The sequence below is a fragment of the Tasmannia lanceolata genome, unplaced genomic scaffold (genome assembly GCF_043159265.1).
Source record: "Tasmannia lanceolata isolate RefF3 unplaced genomic scaffold, GAP_Taslan_0.1 ptg000013l, whole genome shotgun sequence".
NCBI lineage: Eukaryota > Viridiplantae > Streptophyta > Magnoliopsida > Canellales > Winteraceae > Tasmannia > Tasmannia lanceolata.
In genome coordinates, this window is record NW_027518690.1 from 37,404,230 (window position 1) to 37,431,695 (window position 27,466).

The 27,466-nt window shown below is 34.5% G+C and overlaps 1 protein-coding gene across 1 annotated transcript; it reads right to left on the reverse strand.

Annotated features, from left to right (window-relative positions):
* Positions 1 to 1,954: 1,954 nt before the first annotated feature.
* On the reverse strand, positions 1,955 to 9,933 carry LOC143890046 (uncharacterized). The gene is made up of 3 exons (XM_077394571.1): positions 9,591 to 9,933; positions 2,208 to 5,455; positions 1,955 to 2,095 (listed from the first exon to the last, which is right to left on the reverse strand). The coding sequence occupies exons 2-3, from the start codon at positions 5,283 to 5,285 to the stop codon at positions 2,087 to 2,089; spliced, it is 3,087 nt and encodes a 1,028-aa protein (XP_077250686.1). The 5' UTR covers positions 5,286 to 5,455; positions 9,591 to 9,933; the 3' UTR covers positions 1,955 to 2,086.
* Positions 9,934 to 27,466: the final 17,533 nt, after the last annotated feature.

Sequence of the window (27,466 nt, forward strand, 5' to 3'; positions counted from 1 at the left end):
GCCATGTTGTTGGTGCACTCGAACTGCAACTTGATGGAGATAGGAATGTATTCTTTCTTCGGAGAGACCAAGACTGCACCTACTCCTTGCCCACGACTGTTTACGGCTCCATCAAAGTACATTAACCACTTGGTACTGAGAACCTCTTCTTCTTCGATATCCATAATTTCTTCATCAGGGAATTCGGCTCTTAGAACAGCATTCTCCTCAACTGGAGCATCGGCCAATTGTTCAGCTATAACCCGCCCCTTAACTGATTTCTGAGTGACATAACTGATGTCGAACTCAGACAATAACAATAACCACCTTGCAGTCCTTCCTGTAAGGGCAGGTTTCTCAAACAAGTACTTTAGAGGGTCCATTCGTGAAAGCAGAAGAACCTTGTTTGAAAGCAAATAATGTCTAAGCCTCTGGGTTGCCCAAACTAATGCGAGACAAGTCTTCTCCAAAACAGTGTATTTTAATTCATACTCTAGCATCTTCTTGCTGATGTAGTAAATGGGTCTTTCTTTCTTAGACTCAAGATCCTGCTGAGCAAGCATGCAACCCATCGCTGTATCCGTGATAGATAAGTACAACAGCAACGGCTGGCCTGGAATAACTGGTGAAAGAACAGGGGGCAAGGATAGGCATTGCTTAACCTTTTCAAAAGCCTCCTGACACTCTTCATTCCACTTCTTCGAGGAATTCTTCTTCAGAAGCTTGAAAATGGGTTCACATGTCATCGTCAGATGTGCTATGAACCGTCTCAGATACTGAACTTTGCCAAGGAAACCTCTGATCTGCCTTTCTGTCTTCGGCGGCTGCATTTCTTGAATCGCCTTGATCTTCTGCGGGTCCACTTCGATCCCTCTTTCGCTGACCATAAACCCCAAGAGTTTCCCTGACGTAACGCCAAATACACATTTACTCGGGTTCAGACGAAGCTGATACTTCCTGATCCGCTCAAAAAACTTTCTCAGGGCAACAGTGTGCTCAGGCCGAGTCTTCCCCTTTACGATCATGTCATCAACGTAAACTTCAACCTCTTTGTGAATCATATCATGAAGAAGAGTCGTGGCGGCTCTCTGATATGTAGCACCAGCATTTTTCAAGCCAAACGGCATCACTCTGTAGCAATATGTACCCCACTGAGTGATGAACGCTGTCTTCAACATGTCTTCAGGTGCCATTTTAATCTGATTGTACCCTGAGAATCCATCCATAAAGGATAAAAGAGCATGCCCAGCAGTGTTATCCACCAGGAGATCAATGCTTGGAAGAGGAAAGTCATCTTTAGGACTTGCTTTGTTTAAATCTCTAAAATCAACACACATTCTGACTTTCCCGTCCTTTTTGGGCACCGGTACTATGTTAGCGAGCCATTCAGGATATTCCACCACCTGGATGAATTTTACTTCTAACAATTTCTTCACTTCTTCATAGACTTTCAACTCCCATTCTGTTTTGAGCTTTCGGAGTTTTTGCTTCTTTGGCTTAGCACCAAGGATTAAGGGTAATCTGTGCTGGACGATTTCCTCACTTAATCCTGGCATATCATCGTAAGACCAAGCAAAAACTTCTTTGAACTCTTTAAGCAGGGTGATCAATTCCTTGCGTTCTTCAGGGGATAAAGTTTTGCCAATCTTTATTTCCTTAATTGAGGTTTCATCACCAATATTCACAGTTTCAACTTCCTCATCAAGTGGTTTTGCTCGGCGACTCTCCTCCTGTTGGATCATATGTCTGATTTCAGGGGGAGTTTTGTCGGCATCCTCATCAGAGGGGGAGTCTTGATTGTTATTATTAAGATTATCAGATTTTATAGCAGATTCAGCAGATGAAATAGAGACAGGAATGTACTCAAAAGAAGAATCCTTCATTTCATTGAAATTTGAATCATATACATCAACAGACGAATTACCCTCATCGGGGGGTACAATGAACTTTGGACTCATTTTTACAGACTCGATGGAAATGTTGACACCTGCGTCAACTGACTCAGAACTATAAAAGGAAACAGCAACAGATGCTTTATTATGAACAGACTCCAACTCAATCTCGCTTGAAAAGGAAGAAACGTCGCCGATCTTAGGTGAATGGTCCTCTATGGTACCTGCATCAAAAGACTCATTAGAAGATATAGACTCTGAATCAAACCCGGAGACTGACACGTATTTATGGACGACTGACTCTTCTGAAGGGATTCGTTTGTACTGGAAAATAACCTGGGGTAGGACTTGAGAAGTCCAGTTAGTCAGAGGTTCCTCAGCCGGGGTGATAAGACGAGTTGGGTCAAGTATCAGCGGGCTCCTGCCAATCACGGCCACAGTCTGTGACCCTTCTTGGAAAAGTGAATTCAGAAGACTCGGCTCTATGTGCTCTGTCCAATCAGCCTCAGACTCTGTCTCTACAATCTGCATACCCACTGGCTCATCTTCTAGCTCAAGATCGAAGAAAATCTCAAACCCCGGAAGCATCTGACCTGTGCTCTCATCCAACCAAAACTCTGCAAAGCCACAGAAAGGAAAGGCTGCGCCTTCTTTTCGGAATCGACCGTTCATTTTCAAATCAATGGGTGCCATTGGTAGCCCCAAGCCCCGACGACGGTTTTCTGCCCATTTCAGCATCAACTGCTTCATCTCTACAATTTCCTTCTTTGTAGGCTTGTAACCCAGTCCGAACAAACCATTGAATGTTTTGAACACAGGAAACTCGGTCAAACCTTGATGATATTTGCCTAACCCGGCGCCTGGCATATAGCCCTGTCGGCGAATCATTCTGATGACATTCGAATTTGTACTGGTCAGGAAACAAATTTCCTCATTCAAAGCCTCTTTGAAAGTGATCGTAGTTACCTCTAGTGAAAACCCCGTCAAATTGACATCTTTGGATCTTTCCCCAGTTATGTCCGGAGTGATCTGCCCTATCTCGAGATCAGGATCCCCCTTTACTGTTATCACTCTGTTCCTGCGAATGAACTTCAGTTTTTGGTGGAGAGTAGACGGAACAACCCCGACCTTGTGCATCCAAGGACGGCCAAGCAACAGTAAGAATGAAGCCTTAATATCTAAGACTTGAAATTCTACCTCAAAGTCTTCTCCGCCAATCTGTATCTCAGTGACCAAAGTCCCGATTACATCTCGGCGAGTGCCATCATATGCTAGAATACCCTGCTCGGATGGAATAAAATTCTCAGGACTGAACCCCAGGGTTGCTGCGGTGCTTAATGGGCAAACATTCAGTGCAGAGCCGTTGTCAACCAACACCTCTGGCACCTTCTTCTTGTTACAGAAGACTGTGATTTTAAGAGGCTTAGTATGGTCTCGGCCCTCAGGAGGTAAATCGTCATCAGCGAATGACAATGTTTTCGCAGCTCTGGCCATGGCTACGAGACTGACAAGCTCGTCAGGTGAGGTATTAACAGAAACTTGTGCTGCATTAAGCTCTTGAAGGACTAGCTTTCTGTGCTTCGATGAGGCCATTAGTAAACCCCATACCGAGATATTAGCCTGAGTCTTCTTCAGCTGCTTTAACAGGCTCTCATCTTCTTCGTCTGCGCTCACTTTATTCTGCCTCTGATTTTCTGAGTTTCTTGCAACCCCTGCCGGGTTTTCTACACTCAATTCTGGTGGTTTGAACACTCGCCCACCTCGGGTCATGTGACGCATCTCGTTACACTGATCATCCAGCAATAGCAGTTCGTCTTCGTCCGTTCTGAAAACATAAGGTGCATTACTGACATCCTCTTCAAAGTCCTCCATCCTTAGAACATAGGTGGCTTCCTTTGCTTCTTCCAGACCAACATTCTGAAGCGCATATGACTGGGCTGAAGATGACTCAGCGAGTTCAGCATCGTCAAACGACAGCACATAAGGTTCTTTTTCTCTGAATTCTCTGAGCTCTTCATCGTCAAAGTTCAAAACATATGTTTTATCAGATGTAATAGCGCAAATGAGAGCAGAGGGATCAAGGATGGGCTCATCTACAAAGATAGCGTTTGTAGTGGGAGGAGCAACAGCACGGTGGTTGGGGAGAGGATTCTGAGTGATATTCGGCCTTTCAACTGCAAGCTCATCTTTATCGATCATGTTCTGAATCGCGTGCTTCAAGGCCAAACAGTTCTCAGTCATGTGTCCCGGGCCCCTGTGATATTCACAGTATTGATCCCTTCTCCAGTTTCCGGGCAGCGGATTAGGTACAGGTTTGACATCCGGAAGTCTGATCTTCTTGTCTCTGATCAACTTCTTAAGTATCATGGGCAGTGGAAATGGTAATGGGTCAAACTGCCTGAACTGCTTCGTCACCATTGGTCTAACAACTTCATCAACAGGCTTGGTCACTGGTCTGGTATAACTGACTGCTTGTACTTCCTTCGGTTGGATCATAGGCCTCTTCCCCTCTCGGACATCAGATAGCGTTTTGGCTCGGAGGCCCTTAGCAATAGCATCCTCGATCTGGGTGCCGGTCTTAATCAAATGATCGAAATTCTGATAGTGCTGCGGCGCCATGAAGTGAAAGTACTGCGGGGACAAGCTCTTGAGGACCAACTTTATCTGGTCTTCCTCTGACATTCTATGGCTCAGTTGGGCAGACTTGCGCCTCCAGCGCCTAATGAAAGATGTGAATGTCTCCTGAGGATTCTGCTTCAACAGCTTCAGATCTCTTTTAGTGACCTCGATCCCTTCCTCCATGGAGAATTGTTCTACGAATCGGTTAGAGATTTCTTCTAATGTCCTAATCTCTTCTGGTTTCAACCTCAAAAACCATCTTTTGGCTACCCCTATAAGAGACATAGGAAACAAATGAGCCATCTGCTCTCGACTTAAGCCATGCTGCTGGGAAAGAGTGATGAACCATCTGACGTGGTTTCTCGGACACCCAGTTCCATCATATTTGTCATAGTCTGGTGCCTTGAACTTAGGCGGGAATATGGCATTAGGGGACATCAGAAATTCAGAAATATCGAATCCCTTGGACGCTTGAACCTTCATGCTCTCAATGTCACGAGCCATCTTCTCATACTTATCGAACAACTCATTCTCCTTGTTAACCGGAGGGACAAAGTATTCCCCAGCATATTGCTCATCTTTTAGATCGATCTCTACGGGAGAGATGACTGGTCTGGTGAGGTTAGGAGATGTGGCCGGAGGAGGCTGAATGGCGGGATCTTTAGAAGTAGAGACCTTTTGAGTACTCTGGTCTTTTAGATGAGTCACCTCATCTTTCAACCCTGCTATATCTCGACACATATTTCTCAACATTTCCTGTATAGTTATCATGGGGTCCACTGGATCATTAGCCATTTGGTTGACTTCAAAAGAACCTGACAACTCTGGTGAAGATGGTAAAGGTGCTGTTGGTGACACAGTGGGATCAAAGTGACGAACAAGTCTAGATATTGAGGTAGGTCTAGACCAGGTAGGTTTAGCTTGGGTGCCCTTTTTTGAAGCGATGGTTGCTATCTTTCAGAATCCTGATTGGAAGTTAACATACTAGATCAATAATCATGAGATAAAGATTCTGAACAAATAGAGAAAAGAGTAATCTTGAAATACATCAACGGGTATGTTAATTTGGAAAGAATCCTCAATCTATTCCTTAAGGGTATAACCGTTCTTCTTTTGGGAATGAAAGAGTCAGGAACGATAAACATCCCTAATCAAAATAAGTTTCGATCTCAGCAACGATCATGCACTCAAAGAATACAGGTGAGATCAAACTTTTTCATCAATGATTTCGATATGATCCAGAGGTAAAAGATATATGATAGGTAAACATTGATCAATGAAAAATCAATGGCTCAGATAATAGACCATGGCCATAAAAATGACAAAAGTCGGGTCAAGGACCAGATCTAAAATCTGAATGATGGATATCAACAACAAGATGAGATCAAGATGAGATGAGATAGCATAAGATTGCTTTCAACAGATGGATCATGAATGACTAATCCTATGAGATCTTTGGAAATGAATGGGATTTACATCCTAACCCCAAAGGAAAAGTTTTTTAATTTTCGCACATTTTATCAGTGTTACCTGAAGGCATCAACCCTAACCCTAATCTAGCGGAGTGGAGAGAGGATCTCGACTCATGACTTTGTTTGTGTACCTAGGACCGATCGTAGCCATTGAAAGATGGACTACGGCCTAATCTAGACACAAATGGGTAGGATATCCTAAACTAGGCTCACACACACAATTGGGTAAGATATCCTAAACTAGGCTCACACACGTGATGCACATGTGTTCGTATACTACATGCATGTGTGGGTTAATCTAGGGGTAAGGCCAAGAGTTCCCTTAGCGCGAATCCATGTTCGATATACTGTACCAGTGTCCGGCGTATCAGTACGTGAACAAGAGATCCGTTTACGTACCATAAAGGTACTAGGCTAAGGGTGGAATGCTTCTCTAGCACAGAGGCACCAGGTGATGAAATCCCAGTCAACCATGCTAGATAACACTCCGGGTTCCTAAAATAGGACGTGTGTGCATGTGAGATGCAGGGGTTTAGATGAAAGTGATGTAAGTGTGTGCAATAAGTTCGCGCAATCTATGATGCCTTCAGGTTTTGTTAGATTAAGTTTGAGTAAATGTGATGAGAAAATAAAGCATACAAACTAATCTAACAAGCATAAAAGAGATAGAGTTTTCATGAGCCAGTTGAAATAGATTCAAATGAGTTATCCTTTGGAATTGTAATGAAGTTAGGTGGTCCCCAGCAGAGTCGCCAGTCTGTGGGACCCGATCCCGCGAGAGGGGTGGTGGCGCGAGAGCCGCCACGCACTATCTCTTGGTCTCTCGTACCCACGCGATTGGCGTGTGCCTTTTATTATTAATTTTAATTCATCTTTTATGTGAACTTGGGATCACTAAGGCAATCCGAATTCCACACAAAAGAGACTGACAGAGTCGCCACCTAGATGTGGGATCTAGGACCCATAATTAACCAGAAATCTAGACTCACTACCTGGTTACAAGAATGGAAGGTATGGGGATTTATCCACCACATGCACCATTCCTGCCCGATAATCGGTCTTCAATTCCAAAAGTTAACTCTTTTAAATTCATTTTTAATGGCTCATTCAACTCTCTTGTTAATGTGCTATCTATGTGACATGCATCCTATGATCTAATTTCAATGTGAATCCTAAATGTGTATCTTGATTTCTTAATTGGTTTGGATTCAATCTAAGTGAAAGTTCTCCTAAAATTCTAATTTCATGGAAAATCCTAAGTGATTTGATTGTTTCAACAGTTTTAAAAGTGATTAGCCCGAGTCCTCAGATGGTCTGGTATTCATCCAAAGAAGCCTACGTATCCCCGCCTCCACGAGAATCAAGGCAACGTAGTTCTTCGCGCCTATTCTAAGTTATGATGCCTAAGACACCTAGCCCTCTATCCTAAACTCGATCTAAAAGACCGGACCAATTATTAAAGTTTATTGTACGATTATTTAAATTCCAGTGAATTGTGAATTTTAGGACACCCTATATGCCCTAACTAAATGCAGATTAGCCCTACGCTGATGCAGGTGGTTCTTACAACCTATGTGTGACTAGGCTGTATTTCCTAAGGAAAACCAAGGGTGGACTAGCGTATCCTACTCTAGTCATCACTCGGCGATGTGGATCGCCAACTGACCGGACGGAGGCGCTCCTATAACTCTAGGACAGACCTCTAACTCTAAAACAAGCACACAGCAAACAATCAATCAAACAACCTATCAAAAGAAAAACCCTAACTCTAAAATTCTCTATCGAGGAGAAACTCCTAACTCTAGAGGAAGGTCTTTTGAAAACAATATTTTAAAGGTTTTTGAAGAAGGTTTAAAACGTTTATTTACAAAAAAAGTTTGGCTGGACTTGGGATGTAAATCCCAAGCTGCACTACGTACCTCGGAAGAGGATCAAGCCAACGTAGTTCGAAAACGAACTCTCAAACTACGCTTCTAAAAGAAACACTCACACTTCAGATTTTTTAAGGTTTTTTTATATTTTCAAATGTTTTTGATATTTTTAAAGTTTTCAAATGTTTTTGAGTTTTAAATTTCTAATGTTTTTGGATTTTAAAGCTTTTTCAATGCTCAGGACCTTTAGATGTTTTCAATCTTAAAGGGAACACGCAAGAACAACCACAAACTAGGGCAAAGCCCTAAATCCAAAAGGGGAAACCCCGAACAAACAACTAACGTCTCAAAGAGACGAACCATAACAAGAAAGATAGCGTCCCAAGAAGAGAGAAAACGATCCAAGATCCCAAGCAAGCAAAGCTCTAATAAGACTGAGTTAGCCTCTAATTAAAACGAAGTAATCAACAACTCTAAAGGAGAAACTCCTAACTAAAAATATTAAAGAAGGGTACAAATGAGCAAATGAGTCAATGACTCTCTAATAGCGGTGGAAAAACGAGTCAAAGACTCCACTGATAACAACTAAAGGATAGACGAGTCAAAGACTCCCTAAAAGAGATGGAAACACAAGTCAAAGACTCACTGACAACAACATCACACAAACAAATGAGTCAAAGACTCTTATATGAGGCAAAGCATGCCTCCTATGGGTACACCAATTTCGGCCCAGAATGGCATCCAAGGGAGGGAATCGTGCGCTCTTTCCTTGCGCAATTTAATACTTAGGTTATAGCATCTTATTGCCTGGCAGATCTCAGGATTTCCGTGGACAGTAACCTCGGAGCCAATAACATGTTATAGCTTAAATATCTAAATTGTCAAAGATTGGTTGCAATTGGGATACGATTATGGATGCACTGGCCATTTTTCGAGGGAAATCTAAAGACCCTAAGATTTCTGTTTCAATGGATTAATGAGTTAACATGTGACAGAGATTTAAGGTTCTTTAGAAATTTTCAGATGATTTTCAATTAATTTCGGATTTTCAATGGATTTTATCAATTTTAAACATATGAGTGTTTTTACAAGTGAAACTGTAGCAAACGAATTCGAAATGAATCAAAATTTCTACAGCAGTAAGATGGGTATCCATGCAGCTTACGGGATGAATTTTGTGGATTTGTACATTAAGCTCATATTTAATTTTGATTTAACAACAATAAGACCAGATTGCAAAAATAACACAGAAACTACTAGAAATAGAAATCTAAATTCCATGAAATTTCTACATTAGTAAGATATAAGTGAAAATAGCATGCTGTAAGATTTCCATGAATTTAGAAAACTATTTACTATCAGTTTCGGATTTTTTAAATTTCAAACCAGATTATGAATTAACACTACAGCTCATATGAAACAAGATCAAAATCACTTGAAAATTTTACAGAAGCAAGAAGTATAGAATTTAAGACTACTGTATAAATTTGGAGAATTGTATCTGTGATTTGACATCAGTAACAATTCTCCCAAAATCTGATAATTTTCAAAGAATGCATAAAATAATATACCAAACAAAATCCAAAAATTCTCACAAATTCATGGTAGAATGTATCATTATCATATTATTTTCCCACAAAATTTCATTATTTGTGGAATCTGTTTAGTATATCTTTTAGTTTTCTTTGTTAAAAATCATGCAAAAATCCGAAAATATACCAAATAATTCTAAAAAATTCCGAAAACAGTGTACCTACCTGTGATGAGTTCCTCGCCGAATCCAAGAGCCAAAGAAATCCAAAAATCCGGCCGACGTGCGATCCGCTCCGCTTCCTTCTTTGTTTTTATATTTTCCTCTCTCTCTTTCTCTCTTATTTTCTCTCCCTCTCTTCTTTTTTTTTTTTTTTTGTTCTCCTCTTTTTTTTTTTTTCTTCTTTTTTTTTCCCCTCTTCCTTCTCTCCTCCTTTTTTTTCTCTCATCACCTCTCTTTATATAGTGAAAAACTTAGTGGAGAGGTGGAAATAAATAATGAGAATGGTGGGTGTGGTGGAGAATAATGGAATATATAATGGTAATGGTGGGAATGGTGGTGGGAATAATGGAATATATAATGGTAATGGTGGGAATGGTGGTGGGGATAATGGAATATATAATGGTAATGGTGGGAATGGTGGTGGGAATAATGGAATATATAATGGTAATGGTGAGAATGGTGGTGGGGATAATGGAATATATAATGGTAATGGTGGGAATGGTGGTGGGGATAATGGAATGTATAATGGTAATGGTGGGAATGGTGGTGGGGATAATGGAATATATAATGGTAATGGTGGGAATGGTGGTGGGAATAATGGAATATATAATGGTAATGGTGGGAATGGTGGTGGGAATAATGGAATATATAATGGTAATGGAGATAATGGTGTTATTTTAAAGGGAAAAATGAAGTTGGTGGAAATGGTAGAGAAAGTTAAGTCATGCTAATGGTGAGTCCCACTTTGTGGGTTCCGCACAAGCGGGTCCCACATCAGCGGGTCCCACACAAGCGGGTCCCACACAAACGGGTCCCACACCAGCGGGTCCCATATCAGCGGGTCCCACACAAACGGGTCCCACACTAGCGGGTCCCACACAAACGGGTCCCACACCAGTGGGTCCCACATTCTCTTTTGCTCGGATTCTCATGAATAACCCTTCTCAATATTCAACAGAAAAATACGAAACATGGCGGAAACGACCAAAAATATTTAGAAATGTAACAAACGGACGCGGAAAGGAAAGACATTGGAAAACCGATGGAAAAACCCTAATTTCTTAAGGCAGAGCAAAATGGGGTGTCTACACGTCCAAGCATAGCGAACTTGGGTCCGGTCAAAATGGGGTGTCTACAGTTACTAAAATAAGAAACTTTCTATTTTACAATCTCTATCCTTGATTAACAAAATCGAATTTTCAATACCATCTCATCATAATCTCAAAACTTGGCTAAAACCTCATGGACACCATCTATAGTGTTTCCTATGTCTAAAAGGTGGATGTTCTATAAAGTTTCTAAAATAAGAAACTTTCTGTTTTTAAATCTCTACCAAAAAAAGTACCTTGACAGCATATCTTGGTTTTCTTATATCTAAAAGATGTTTGTTTTATAAAGTTTCTAAAATAAGAAACTTTCTATTTTTTCAATCTCTATCTATCATCAACTAAATCTAAGATTCAATACCATCGCATCCTCATCTCAGAATTAAGCAAAATGCTCGTTGACACCATCTTTACGATTTACTAAGTTTAAAAGATTGATATTTTATAAAGTTTCTAAAATAAGAAACTCTCTATTTTTTCAATATCCATCATTCATCAACTAAAGCTAAGATTCAATACCCACTCATTCTTATCCCAAAACCTGGCTAAGTGCTCGTTGATATCATCTCTAGGGTTTCTTATGTCTAAAAGATGGATGTTTGATAAAGTTTCTAAAATAAGAAATTTTCTATTTTTACAATCTCCATCATTAATCAACTAAATCTAAGATTCAATACCCTCTCATCCTCATCCCAAAACAAGGCTAAAAGCTCATTGACACCGTCTCTAGGGTCGCATATGTCTAAAAGATGAATGTTTTTTAAGCTTTCTACAATAACAAACTTTCTATTTTTTCAATCTCTATCCTTTATCAACTGAATCTAAGATTCAATACCATCTCATCCTAATCTCAAAACTTGGGTAAAAGCTCCTTGACACCATCCCTAAGGTTTCCTTTGCAAAAAGATAGATGTCTTACAAAGTTTCTAAAACAAGAAACCATCTATTTTTTAAATCTCTATTCTTCATCAACTAAATCTAAGATTCAATATCATCTCATCCTCCTCTCAAAACTCAGCTAAAAGTTCCTTGACACCATATATAGGGTTTCCTAAATCTAAAAGATGGATGTTTTGTAAAGTTTCTAAAATAAGAAACTTTCTTTTTTTTCAATCTCCATCATTTATAAACTAATTCTAAAATTCAATACCATCTCATCCACATCTCAAAACTTGGCTAAAAGCTCCTCGACCCCATCTTTTGGGTTTCCTATGTCTAAAATATTGATGTCTTATAAAGTTTCAAACATAAGAAACTTTCTAATTTTTCAATCTCCATCCTTCATCAACTAAATCTAAGATTTAATAGCATCTCATCCCCACCTCAAAACTTTGCAAAAAGCTCCTTGACACCATCTATGGGGTTTCCTATGCCTAAAAGATGGATGTTTTATAAAGTTACTAAAATAAGAAACTTTCTATTTTACAATCTCGATCCTTGATCAACAAAATCTAATATTCAATACCATCTCATCATAATCTCAAAACTTGGCTAAAATCTCATGGACACCATCTATAATGTTTCCTATGTCTAAAAGGTGGATGTTTTATAAAGTTTCTAAAGTAAGAAACTTTCTGTTTTTCAATCTCTATCAACAAAAGCACCTTGACAGCATATATTTTGGTTTTCTTATATCTGAAAGATGTTTGTTTTATAAAGTTTCTAAAATAAGAAACTTTCTATTTTTTCAATATCCATCATTCATCAACTAAATCTAAGATTCAATACCCACTCATTCTTATCGCAAAACTTGGCTAAATGCTCGTTGATATCATCTCTAGGGTTTCTTATGTCTAAAAGATGGATGTTTGATAAAGTTTTTAAAATAAAAAACTTTCTATTTTTACAATCTCCATCATTAATCAACTAAATCTAAGATTCAATACCCTCTCATCCTCATCCCAAAACAAGGCTAAAAGCTCATTGACACCGTCTCTAGGGTCGCATATGTCTAAAAGATGGATCTTTTTTAAGCTTTCTACACTAACAAACTTTCTATTTTTTCAATCTCTATCCTTTATCAACTGAATCTAAGATTCAATACCATCTCATCCTAATCTCAAAACTTGGGTAAAAGCTCCTTGACACCATCCCTAAGGTTTCCTTTGCAAAAAGATATATGTCTTACAAAGTTTCTAAAATAAGAAACCATCTATTTTTTAAATCTCTATTCTTCATCAACTAAATCTAAGATTCAATATCATCTCATCCTCATCTCAAAACTCAGCTAAAAGTTCCTTGACACCATATATAGGGTTTCCTATATCTAAAAGAGGGATGTTTTGTAAAGTTTCTAAAATAAGAAACTTTCTTTTTTTTCAATCTCCATCCTTTATAAACTAATTCTAAAATTCAATACCATCTCATCCACATCTCAAAACTTGGCTAAAAGCTCCTCGACACCATCTTTTGGGTTTCCTATGTCTAAAATATTGATATCTTATAAAGTTTCAAAAATAAGAAACTTTCTAATTTTTCAATCTCCATCCTTCATCAACTAAATCTAAGATTCAATATCATCTCATCCCCACCTCAAAACTTTGCAAAAAGCTCCTTGACACCATCTATGGGGTTTCCTATGCCTAAAAGATGGATGTTTTATAAAGTTACTAAAATAAGAAACTTTCTATTTTACAATCTCTATCCTTGATCAACAAAATCTAATTTTCAATACCATCTCATCATAATCTCAAAACTTGGCTAAAACCTCATGTACACCATCTATAGTGTTTCCTATGTCTAAAAGGTGAATGTTCTATAAAGTTTCTAAAATAAGAAACTTTCTGTTTTTCAATCTCTATCAACAAAAGCACCTTCACAGCATATCTTGGTTTTCTTATATCTAAAAGATGTTTGTTTTATAAAGTTTCTAAAATAAGAAACTTTCTATTTTTTCAATCTCTATCTATCATCAACTAAATCTAAGATTCAATACCATCGCATCCTCATCTCAGAACTAAGCAAAAAGCTCCTTGACACCATCTTTACGATTTACTAAGTTTAAAAGATTGATATTTTATAAAGTTTCTAAAATAAGAAACTCTCTATTTTTTCAATATCCATCATTCATCAACTAAATCTAAGATTCAATACCCACTCATTCTTATCCCAAAACTTGGCTAAGTGCTCGTTGATATCATCTCTAGGGTTTCTTATGTCTAAAAGATGGATGTTTGATAAAGTTTTTAAAATAAGAAACTTTCTATTTTTACAATCTCCATCATTAATCAACTAAATCTAAGATTCAATACCCTCTCATCCTCATCCCAAAACAAGGCTAAAAGCTCATTGACACCGTCTCTAGGGTCGCATATGTCTAAAAGATGAATGTTTTTTAAGCTTTCTACAATAACAAACTTTCTATTTTTTCAATCTCCATCCTTTATCAACTGAATCTAAGATTCAATACCATCTCATCCTAATCTCAAAACTTGGGTAAAAGCTCCTTGACACCATCCCTAAGGTTTCCTTTGCAAAAAGATAGATGTCTTACAAAGTTTCTAAAATAAGAAACCATCTATTTTTTAAATCTCTATTCTTCATCAACTAAATCTAAGATTCAATATCATCTCATCCTCATCTCAAAACTCAGCTAAAAGTTCCTTGACACCATATATAGGGTTTCCTATATCTAAAAGAGGGATGTTTTGTAAAGTTTCTAAAATAAGAAACTTTCTTTTTTTTCAATCTCCATCCTTTATAAACTAATTCTAAAATTCAATACCATCTCATCCACATATCAAAACTTGGCTAAAAGCTCTTCGACACCATCTTTTGGGTTTCCTATGTCTAAAATATTGATGTCTTATAAAGTTTCAAAAATAAGAAACTTTCTAATTTTTCAATCTCCATCCTTCATCAACTAAATCTAAGATTTAATATCATCTCATCCCCACCTCAAAACTTTGCAAAAAGCTCCTTGACACCATCTATGGGGTTTCCTATGCCTAAAAGATGGATGTTTTATAAAGTTACAAAAATAAGAAACTTTCTATTTTACAATCTCTATCCTTGATCAACAAAATCTAATATTCAATACTATCTAATCATAATCTCAAAACTTGGCTAAAACCTTATGGACACCATCTATAGTGTTTCCTATGTCTAAAAGGTGGATGTTTTATAAAGTTTCTAAAATAAGAAACTTTCTGTTTTTCAATCTCTATCAACAAAAGCACCTTGACAGCATATCTTGGTTTTCTTATATCTAAAAGATGTTTGTTTTATAAAGTTTCTAAAATAAGAAACTTTCTATTTTTTCAATCTCTATCCATCATCAACTAAATCTAAGATTAAATACCATCGCATCCTCATCTCAGAACTAAGCAAAAAGCTCATTGACACCATCTTTACGATTTACTAAGTTTAAGAGATTGATATTTTATAAAGTTTCTAAAATAAGAAACTGTATATTTTTTCATTATCCATCATTCATCAACTAAATCTAAGATTCAATACCCACTCATTCTTATCGCAAAACTTGGCTAAATGCTCGTTGATATCATCTCTAGGGTTTCTTATGTCTAAAAGATGGATGTTTGATAAAGTTTCTAAAATAAGAAACTTTCTATTTTTACAATCTCCATCATTAATCAACTAAATCTAAGATTCAATACCCTCTCATCCTCATCCCAAAACAACGCTAAAAGCTCATTGACACCGTCTCTAGGGTCGCATATGTCTAAAAGATGGATGTTTTTTAAGCTTTCTACACTAACAAACTTTCTATTTTTTCAATCTCTATCCTTTATCAACTGAATGTAAGATTCAATACCATCTCATCCTAATCTCAAAACTTGGGTAAAAGCTCCTTGACACCATCCCTAAGGTTTCCTTTGCAAAAAGATAGATGTCTTACAAAGTTTCTAAAATAAGAAACCATCTATTTTTTAAATCTCTATTCTTCATCAACTAAATCTAAGATTCAATATCATCTCATCCTCATCTCAAAACTCAGCTAAAAGTTCCTTGACACCATATATAGGGTTTCCTATATCTAAAAGAGGGATGTTTTGTAAAGTTTCTAAAATAAGAAACTTTGGTTTTTTTCAATCTCCATCCTTTATAAACTAATTCTAAAATTCAATACCATCTCATCCACATCTCAAAACATGGCTAAAAGCTCTTCGACACCATCTTTTGGGTTTCCTATGTCTAAAATATTGATGTCTTATAAAGTTTCAAATAAGAAACTTTCTAATTTTTCAATCTCCATCCTTCATCAACTAAATCTAAGATTTAATATCATCTCATCCCCACCTCAAAACTTTGCAAAAAGCTCCTTGACACCATCTATGGGGTTTCCTATGCCTAAAAGATGGATGTTTTATAAAGTTACTAAAATAAGAAACTTTCTATTTTACAATCTCTATCCTTGATCAACAAAATCTAATTTTCAATACCATCTCATCATAATCTCAAAACTTGGCTAAAACCTCATGGACACCATCTATAGTGTTTCCTATGTCTAAAAGGTGAATGTTTTATAAAGTTTCTAAAATAAGAAACTTTCTGTTTTTCAATCTCTATCAACAAAAGCACCTTGACAGCATATCTTGGTTTTCTTATATCTAAAAGATGTTTGTTTTATAAAGTTTCTAAAATAAGAAACTTTCTATTTTTTCAATCTCTATCTATCATCAACTAAATCTAAGATTCAATACCATCGCATCCTCATCTCAGAACTAAGCAAAAAGCTCCTTGACACCATCTTTACGATTTACTAAGTTTAAAAGATTGATATTTTATAAAGTTTCTAAAATAAGAAACTCTCTATTTTTTCAATATCCATCATTCATCAACTAAATCTAAGAATCAATACCCACTCATTCTTATCCCAAAACTTGGCTAAGTGCTCGTTGATATCATCTCTAGGGTTTCTTATGTCTAAAAGATGGATGTTTGATAAAGTTTCTAAAATAAGAAACTTTCTATTTTTACAATCTCCATCATTAATCAACTAAATCTAAGATTCAATACCCTCTCATCCTCATCCCAAAACAAGGCTAAAAGCTCATTGACACCGTCTCTAGGGTCGCATATGTCTAAAAGATGGATGTTTTTTATGCTTTCTACACTAACAAACTTTCTATTTTTTCAATCTCTATCCTTTATCAACTGAATCTAAGATTCAATACCATCTCATCCTAATCTCAAAACTTGGGTAAAAGCTCCTTGACACCATCCCTAAGGTTTCCTTTGCAAAAAGATAGATGTCTTACAAAGTTTCTAAAATAAGAAACCATCTATTTTTTAAATCTCTATTCTTCATCAACTAAATCTAAGATTCAATATCATCTCATCCTCATCTCAAAACTCAGCTAAAAGTTCCTTGACACCATATATAGGGTTTCCTATATCTAAAAGAGGGATGTTTTGTAAAGTTTCTAAAATAAGAAACTTTCTTTTTTTTCAATCTCCATCCTTTATAAACTAATTCTAAAATTCAATACCATCTCATCCACATCTCAAAACTTGGCTAAAAGCTCTTCGACACCATCTTTTGGGTTTCCTATGTCTAAAATATTGATGTCTTATAAAGTTTCAAAAATAAGAAACTTTCTAATTTTTCAATCTCCATCCTTCATCAACTAAATCTAAGATTTAATATCATCTCATCCCCACCTCAAAACTTTGCAAAAAGCTCCTTGACACCATCTATGGGGTTTCCTATGCCTAAAAGATGGATGTTTTATAAAGTTACTAAAATAAGAAACTTTCTATTTTACAATCTCTATCCTTGATCAACAAAATCTAATATTCAATACTATCTAATCATAATCTCAAAACTTGGCTAAAACCTTATGGACACCATCTATAGTGTTTCCTATGTCTAAAAGATGGATGTTTTATAAAGTTTCTAAAATAAGAAACTTTCTGTTTTTCAATCTGTATCAACAAAAGCACCTTGACAGCATATCTTGGTTTTCTTATATCTAAAAGATGTTTGTTTTATAAAGTTTCTAAAATAAGAAACTTTCTATTTTTTCAATCTCTATCCATCATCAACTAAATCTAAGATTAAATACCATCGCATCCTCATCTCAGAACTAAGCAAAAAGCTCATTGACACCATTTTTACGATTTACTAAGTTTAAGAGATTGATATTTTATAAAGTTTCTAAAATAAGAAACTGTATATTTTTTCATTATCCATCATTCATCAACTAAATCTAAGATTCAATACCCACTCATTCTTATCGCAAAACTTGGCTAAATGCTCGTTGATATCATCTCTAGGGTTTCTTATGTCTAAAAGATGGATGTTTGATAAAGTTTCTAAAATAAGAAACTTTCTATTTTTACAATCTCCATCATTAATCAACTAAATCTAAGATTCAATACCCTCTCATCCTCATCCCAAAACATGGCTAAAAGCTCATTGACACCGTCTCTAGGGTCTCATATGTCTAAAAGATGGATGTTTTTTAAGCTTTCTACAATAACAAACGTTCTATTTTTTTAATCTCTATCCTTTATCAACTGAATCTAAGATTCAATACCATCTCATCCTCATCTCAAAACTTGGCGAAAAGCTCCTTGACCCCATCTCTAAGGTTTCCTTTGCTAAAAGATAGATGTCTTACAAAGTTTCTAAAATAAGAAACCATCTATTTTTTAATTCTCTATTCTTCATCAACTAAATCTAAGATTCAATATCATCTCATCCTTATCTCAACACTCAGCTAAAAGTTCCTTGACACCATATATAGGGTTTCCTATGTCTAAAAGATGGATGTTTTGTAAAGTTTCTAAAATAAGAAACTTTCTATTTTTTCAATCTCCATCCTTTATAAACTAATTTTAAAATTCAATACCATCGCATCCACATCTCAAAACTTGGCTAAAAGCTCCTCGACACCATCTTTTGGGTTTCGTATGTCTAAAATATTGATGTCTAATAAAGTTTCAAAAATAAGAAACTTTCTAATTTTTCAATCTCCATCTGTTATCAACTAAATCTAAGATTCAATATCATCTCATCCCTACCTCAAAACGTTGCAAAAAGCTCCTTGACACAATCTATGGGGTTTCCTATGTCTAAAAGATGGATGTTTTATAAAGTTACTAAAATAAGAAACTTTCTATTTTACAATCTCTATCCTTGATCAACAAAATCTAATATTCAATACCATCTAATCATAATCTCAAAACTTGGCTAAAAGCTCATGGACACCATCTATAGTGTTTCCTATGTCTAAAAGGTGGATGTTTTATAAAGTTTCTAAAATAAGAAACTTTCTGTTTTTCAATCTCTATCAACAAAAGCACCTTGACAGCATATCTTTGTTTTCTTATATCTAAAAGTTGTTTGTTTTATAAAGTTTCTAAAATAAGAAACTTTCTATTTTTTCAATCTCTATCCATCATCAACTAAATCTAAGATTCAATATCATCGCATCCTTATCTAAGAACTAAGCAAAAAGCTCATTGACATCATCTTTACGATTTACTAAGTTTAAAAGACTGATATTTTATAAAGTTTCTAAAATAAGTAACTCTCTATTTTTTCAATATCTATCATTCTTCAACTAGATATAAGATTCAATACCCACTCATTCTTATCCCAAAATTTGGCTAAATGCTCGTTGATATCATTTCTAGGGTTTCTTATGTCTAAAAGATGGATGTTTGATAAAGTTTCTAAAATAAGAAACTTTCTATTTTTACAATCTCCATCATTAATCAACTAAATCTAAGATTCAATACTCTCTCATCCTCATCCCAAAACATGGCTAAAAGCTCATTGACACCGTCTCTAGGGTGTCATATGTCTAAAAGATGGATGTTTTTTAAGCTTTCTACAATAACAAACTTTCTATTTTTTCAATCTCTATCCTTTATCAACTAAATCTAAGATTCAATACCATCTCATCCTCATCTCAAAACTTGGCGAAAAGCTCCTTGACACCATCTCTAAGGTTTCATTTGCTAAAAGATAGATGTCTTACAAAGTTTCTAAAATAAGAAACCATCTATTTTTTAAATCTCTATTCTTCATCAACTAAATCTAAGATTCAATATCATCTCATCCTCATCTCAAAACGCAGCTAAAAGTTCCTTGACACCATATATAGGGTTTCCTATGTCTAAAAGGTGGATGTTTTGTAAAGTTTCATAATAAGAAACTTTCTATTTTTTCAATCTCCATCCTTTATAAACTAATTCTAAAATTCAATACCATCTCATCCATATCTCAAAACTTGGCTAAAACCTCATTGACACCATCTATAGTGTTTCCAATGTCTAAAAGGTGGATGTTTTATAAAGTTTCTAAAATAAGAAACTTTCTGTTTTTCAATCTCTATCAACAAAAGCACCTTCACAGCATATCTTGGTTTTCTTATATCTAAAAGATGTTTGTTTTATAAAGTTTCTAAAATAAGAAACTTTCTATTTTTTCAATCTCTATCCATCATCAGCTAAATCTAAGATTCAATACCATCGCATCCTCATCTAAGAACTAAGCAAAAAGCTCATTGACACCATCTTTACGATTTACTAAGTTTAAGAGATTGATATTTTATAAAGTTTCTAAAATAAGAAACTGTATATTTTTTCATTATCCATCATTCATCAACTAAATCTAAGATTCAATACCCACTCATTCTTATCGCAAAAGTTGGCTAAATGCTCGTTGATATCATCTCTAGGGTTTCTTATGTCTAAAAGATGGATGTTTGATAAAGTTTCTAAAATAAGAAACTTTCTATTTTTACAATCTCCATCATTAAATAACTAAATCTAAGATTCAATACCCTCTCATCCTCATCCCAAAACATAGCTAAAAGCTCATTGAAACCGTCTCTAGGGTCTCATATGTCTAAAAGATGGATGTTTTTTAAGCTTTCTACAATAACAAACTTTCTATTTTTTTAATCTCTATCCTTTATGAACTGAATCTAAGATTCAATACCATCTCATCTTCATCTCAAATATTGGCGAAAAGCTCCTTGACCCCATCTCTAAGGTTTCCTTTGCTAAAAGATAGATGTCTTACAAAGTTTCTAAAATAAGAAACCATCTATTTTTTAATTCTCTATTCTTAATCAACTAAATCTAAGATTCAATATCATCTCATCCTTATCTCAAAACTCAGCTAAAAGTTCCTTGACACCATATATAGGGTTTCTTATGTCTAAAAGATGGATGTTTTGTAAAGTTTCTAAAATAAGAAACTTTCTTTTTTTTCAATCTCCATCCTTTATAAACTAATTCTAAAATTCAATACCATCTCATCCACATCTCAAAGCTTGGCTAAAAGCTCCTCGACACCATCTTTTGAGTTTCCTATGTCTAAAATATTGATGTCTTATAAAGTTTCAAAAATACGAAGCTTTCTAATTTTTCAATCTCCATCTTTCATCAACTAAATCTAAGATTCAATATCATCTCATCCACACCTCAAAACTTTGCAAAAAGCTCCTTGACACCATCTATGGGGTTTCCTATGCCTAAAAGATGTATGTTTTATAAAGTTACTAAAATAAGAAACTTTCTATTTTACAATCTCTATCCTTCATCAACAAAATCTAATATTCAATACCATCTAATCATAATCTCAAAACTTGGCTAAAAGCTCATGGACACCATCTATAGTGTTTCCTATGTCTAAAAGGTGGATGTTTTATAAAGTTTCTAAAATAAGAAACTTTCTGTTTTTCAATCTCTATCAACAAAAGCACCTTGACAGCATAGCTTGGTTTTCTTATATCTAAAAGATGTTTGTTTTATAAAGTTTCCGAAATAAGAAACTTTCTATTTTTTCAATCTCTATCCATCATCAACTAAATCTAAGATTCAATACCATCGCATCCTCATCTCAGAACTAAGCAAAAATCTCATTGACACCATCTTTACGATTTACTAAGTTTAAGAGATTGATATTTTATAAAGTTTCTAAAATAAGAAACTGTATATTTTTTCATTATCCATCATTCATCAACTAAATCTAAGATTCAATACCCACTCATTCTTATCGCAAAACTTGGCTAAATGCTCGTTGATATCATCTCTAGGGTTTCTTATGTCTAAAAGATGGATGTTTGATAAAGTTTCTAAAATAAGAAACTTTCTATTTTTACAATCTCCATCATTAATCAACTAAATCTAAGATTCAATACCCTCTCATCCTCATCCCAAAACATGGCTAAAAGCTCATTGACACCGTCTCTAGGGTCTCATATGTCTAAAAGATGGATGTTTTTTAAGCTTTCTACAATAACAAACTTTCTATTTTTTCAATCTCTATCCTTTATCAACTGAATCTAAGATTCAATACCATCTCATCCTAATCTCAAAACTTGGCGAAAAGCTCCTTTACCCCATCTCTAAGGTTTCCTTTGCTAAAAGAAAGATGTCTTACAAAGTTTCTAAAATAAGAAACCATCTATTTTTTAAATCACTATTCTTCATCAACTAAATCTAAGATTCAATATCATCTCATCCTAATCTCAAAACTCAGCTAAAAGTTCCTTGACACCATATATAGGGTTTCCTATGTCTAAAAGATTGATGTTTTGTAAAGTTTCTAAAATAAGAAACTTTCTATTTTTTCAATCTCCATCCTTTATAAACTAATTCTAAAATTCAATACCATCGCATCCACATCTCAAAACTTGGCTAAAAGCTCCTCGACACCATCTTTTGGGTTTCCTATGTCTAAAATATTGATGTCTAATAAAGTTTCAAAAATAAGAAACTTTCTAATTTTTCAATCCCCATCTTTTATCAACTAAATCTAAGATTCAATATCATCTCATCCCTACCTCAAAACGTTGCAAAAAGCTCCTTGACACCATCTATGGGGTTTCCTATGTCTAAAAGATGGATGTTTTATAAAGTTACTAAAATAAGAAACTTTCTATTTTACAATCTCTATCCTTGATCAACAAAATCTAATATTCAATACCATCTAATCATAATCTCAAAACTTGGCTAAAAGCTCATGGGCACCATCTATAGTGTTTCCTATGTCTAAAAGGTGGATGTTTTATAAAGTTTCTAAAATAAGAAACTTTCTGTTTTTCAATCTCTATCAACAAAAGCACCTTGACAGCATATCTTTGTTTTCTTATATCTAAAAGATGTTTGTTTTATAAAGTTTCTAAAATAAGAAACTTTCTATTTTTTCAATCTCTATGAAACATCAACTAAATCTAAGATTCAATACCATCGCATCCTCATCTCAGAACTAAGCAAAAAGCTCCTTGACATCATCTTTACGATTTACTAAGTTTAAAAGACTGATATTTTATAAAGTTTCTAAAATAAGTAACTCTCAATTTTTTCAATATCTATCATTCTTCAACTAGATATACGATTCAATACCCACTCATTCTTATCCCAAGATTTGGCTAAATGCACGTTGATATCATTTCTAGGGTTTCTTATGTCTAAAAGATGGATGTTTGATAAAGTTTCTAAAATAAGAAACTTTCTATTTTTATAATCTCCATCATTAATCAACTAAATCTAAGATTCAATACCCTCTCATCCTCATCCCAAAACATGGCTAAAAGCTCATTGACACCGTCTCTAGGGTGTCATATGTCTAAAAGATGAATGTTTTTGAAGCTTTCTACAATAACAAACTTTTTATTTTTTCAATCTCTATCCTTTATCAACTGAATCTAAGATTCAATACCATCTCATCCTCATCTCAAAACTTGGCGAAAAGCTCCTTGACACCATCTCTAAGGTTTCCTTTGCTAAAAGATAGATGTCTTACAAAGTTTCTAAAATAAGAAACCATCTATTTTTTAAATCTCTATTCTTCATCAACTAAATCTAAGATTCAATATCATCTCATCCTCATCTCAAAACGCAGCTAAAAGTTCCTTGACACCATATATAGGGTTTCCTATGTCTAAAAGGTGGATGTTTTGTAAAGTTTCATAATAAGAAACTTTCTATTTTTTCAATCTCCATCCTTTATAAACTAATTCTAAAATTCAATACCATCTCATCCACATCTCAAAACTTGGCTAAAAGCTCCTCGACACCATCTGTTGGGTTTCCTATGTCTAAAATATTAATGTCTTATAAAGTTTCAAAAATAAGAAACTTTCTAATTTTTCAATCTCCATCCTTCATCAACTAAATCTAAGATTCAATATCATCTCATCCCCACCTCAAAACTTTGCAAAAAGCTCCTTGACACCATCTATGGGGTTTCCTATGCCGAAAAGCTGGATGTTTTATGAAGTTACTAAAATAAGAAACTTTCTATTTTACAATCTCTATCCTTAATCAACAAAATCTAATTTTCAATACCATCTAATCATAATCTCAAAACTTGGCTAAAAGGTCATGGACACTGTCTATAGTGTTTCCTATGTCTAAAAGTTGGATGTTTTATAAAGTTTCTAAAATAAGAAACTTTCTGTTTTTCAATCTCTATCAACAAAAGCACCTTGACAGCATATCTTGGTTTTCTTATATCTAAAAGATGTTTGTTTTATAAAGTTTCTAAAATAAGAAACTTTCTATTTTTTCAATCTCTATCCATCATCAACTAAATCTAAGATTCAATACCATCGCATCCTAATCTCAGAACTAAGCAAAAAGCTCCTTGACACCAAATTTACGATTTACTAAGTTTAAAAGATTGATATTTTATAAAGTTTCTAAAATAAGAAACTCTCTATTTTTTCAATATCCATCATTCATCAACTAAATCTAAGATTCAATACCCACTCATTCTTATCCCAAAACTTGGCTAAGTGCTCGTTGATATCATCTCTAGGGTTTCTTATGTCTAAAAGATGGATGTTTGATAAAGTTTCTAAAATAAGAAACTTTCTATTTTTACAATCTCCATCATTAATCAACTAAATCTAAGATTCAATACCCTCTCATCCTCATCCCAAAACAAGGCTAAAAGCTAATTGACACCGTCTCTAGGGTCGCATATGTCGAAAAGATGGATGTTTTTTAAGCTTTCTACAATAACAAACTTTCTATTTTTTCAATCTCTATCCTTTATCAACTAAATCTAAGATTCAATACCATCTCATCCTAATCTCCAAACTTGGGTAAAAGCTCCTTGACACCATCCCTAAGGTTTCCTTTGCAAAAAGATAGATGTCTTAGAAAGTTTCTAAAATAAGAAACCATCTATTTTTTAAATCTTTATTCTTCATCAACTAAATCTAAGATTTAATATCATCTCATCCTCATCTCAAAACTCAGCTAAAAGTTCCTTGACACCATATATAGGGTTTCCTATATCTAAAAGAGGGATGTTTTGTAAAGTTTCTAAAATAAGAAACTTTCTTTTTTTTCAATCTCCATCCTTTATAAACTAATTCTAAAATTCAATACCATCTCATCCACATCTCAAAACTTGGCTAAAAGCTCCTCGACACCATCTTTTGGGTTTCATATGTCTAAAATATTGATGTCTTATAAAGTTTCAAAAATAAGAAACTTTCTAATTTTTCAATCTCCATCCTTCATCAACTAAATCTAAGATTCAATATCATCTCATCCCCACCTCAAAACTTTGCAAAAAGCTCCTTGACACAATCTATGGGGTTTCCTATGCCTAAAAGATGGATGTTTTATAAAGTTACTAAAATAAGAAACTTTCTATTTTACAATCTCTATCCTTGATCAACAAAATCTAATATTCAATACTATCTAATCATAATCTCAAAACTTGGCTAAAAGCTCATGGACACCGTCTATAGTGTTTCCTATGTCTAAAAGTTGGATGTTTTATAAAGTTTCTAAAATAAGAAACTTTCTGTTTTTCAATCTCTATCAACAAAAGCACCTTGACAGCATATCTTGGTTTTCTTATATCTAAAAGATGTTTGTTTTATAAAGTTTCTAAAATAAGAAACTTTCAATTTTTTCAATCTCTATCCATCATCAACTAAATCTAAGATTCAATACCATCGCATCCTCATCTCAGAACTAAGCAAAAAGCTCATTGACACCATATTTACGATTTACTAAGTTTGAAAGACTGATATTTTATAAAGTTTCTAAAATAAGTAACTCTCTATTTTTTCAATATCTGTCATTCATCAACTAGATATAAGATTCAATACCTACTCATTCTTATCCCAAAACTTGGCTAAATGCTCGTTGATATCATCTCTAGGGTTTCTTATGTCTAAAAGATTGATGTTTGATAAAGTTTCTAAAATAAGAAACTTTCTATTTTTACAATCTCCATCATTAATCAACTAAATCTAAGATTCAATACCCTCTCATCCTCATCCCAAAACATGTCTAAAAGCTCATTGACACCGTCTCTAGGGTCTCATATGTCTAAAAGATGAATGTTTTTTAAGCTTTCTACAATAACAAACTTTCTATTTTTTCAATCTCTATCCTTTATCAACTGAATCTAAGATTCAATACCATCTCATCCTCATCTCAAAACTTGGCGAAAAGCTCCTTGACACCATCTTTAAGGTTTCCTTTGCTAAAAGATAGATGTCTTACAAAGTTTCTAAAATAAGAAACCATCTATTTTTTAAATCTCTATTCTTCATCAACTAAATCTAAGATTCAATATCATCTCATCCTCATCTCAAAACACAGCTAAAAGTTCCTTGACACCATATATAGGGGTTCCTATGTCTAAAAGATGGATGTTTTGTAAAGTTTCATAATAAGAAACTTTCTATTTTTTCAATCTCCATCCTTTATAAACTAATTCTAAAATTCAATATCATCTCATCCACATCTCAAAACTTGGCTAAAAGCTCCTCGACACCATCTGTTGGGTTTCCTATGTCTAAAATATTAATGTCTTATAAAGTTTCAAAAATAAGAAACTTTCTAATTTTTCAATCTCCATCCTTCATCAACTAAATCTAAGATTCAATATCATCTCATCCCCACCTCAAAACTTTGCAAAAAGCTCATTGACACCATCTATGGGGTTTCTTTTGCCTAAAAGATGGATGTTTTATAAAGTTACTAAAATAAGAAACTTTCTATTTTACAATCTCTATCCTTGATCAACAAAATCTATTATTCAATACTATCTAATCATAATCTCAAAACTTGGCTAAAACCTCATGAACACCATCTATAGTGTTTCCTATGTCTAAAAGGTGGATGTTCTATATAGTTTCTAAAATTAGAAACTTTCTGTTTTTTAATCAGCATATCTTGGTTTTCTTATATCTAAAAGATGTTTGTTTTATAAAGTTTCTAAAATAAGAAACTTTCTATTTTTTCAATCTCTATCCATCATCAACTAAATCTATGATTCAATACCATCGCATCTTCATCTCAGAACTAAGCAAAAAGCTCCTTGACACCATCTTTACGATTTACTAAGTTTAAATGATTGATATTTTATAAAGTTTCTAAAATAAGAAACTCTCTATTTTTTCAATATCCATCATTCATCAACTAAATCTAAGATTCAATACCCACTCATTCTTATCCCAAAACTTGGCTAAATGCTCGTTGATATCATCTTTAGGGTTTCTTATGTCTAAAAGATGGATGTTTGATAAAGTTTCTAAAATAAGAAACTTTCTATTTTTACAATCTCCATCATTAATCAACTAAATCTAAGATTCAATACCCTCTCATCATCATCCCAAAACAAGGCTAAAAGCTCATTGACACCGTCTCTAGGGTCGCATATGTCTAAAAGATGGATGTTTTTTAAGCTTTCTACAATAACAAACTTTCTATTTTTTCAATCTCTATCCTTTATCAACTGAATCTAAGATTCAATACCATCTCATCCTCATCTCAAAACTTGGCGAAAAGCTCCTTGACCCCATCTCTAAGGTTT

Bases quoted from the DNA above. Each gene is read 5' to 3' on its own strand.
- LOC143890046 (XM_077394571.1), bottom strand. From the start codon at position 5,285: ATGGCTAATGATCCAGTGGACCCCATGATAACTATACAGGAAATGTTG.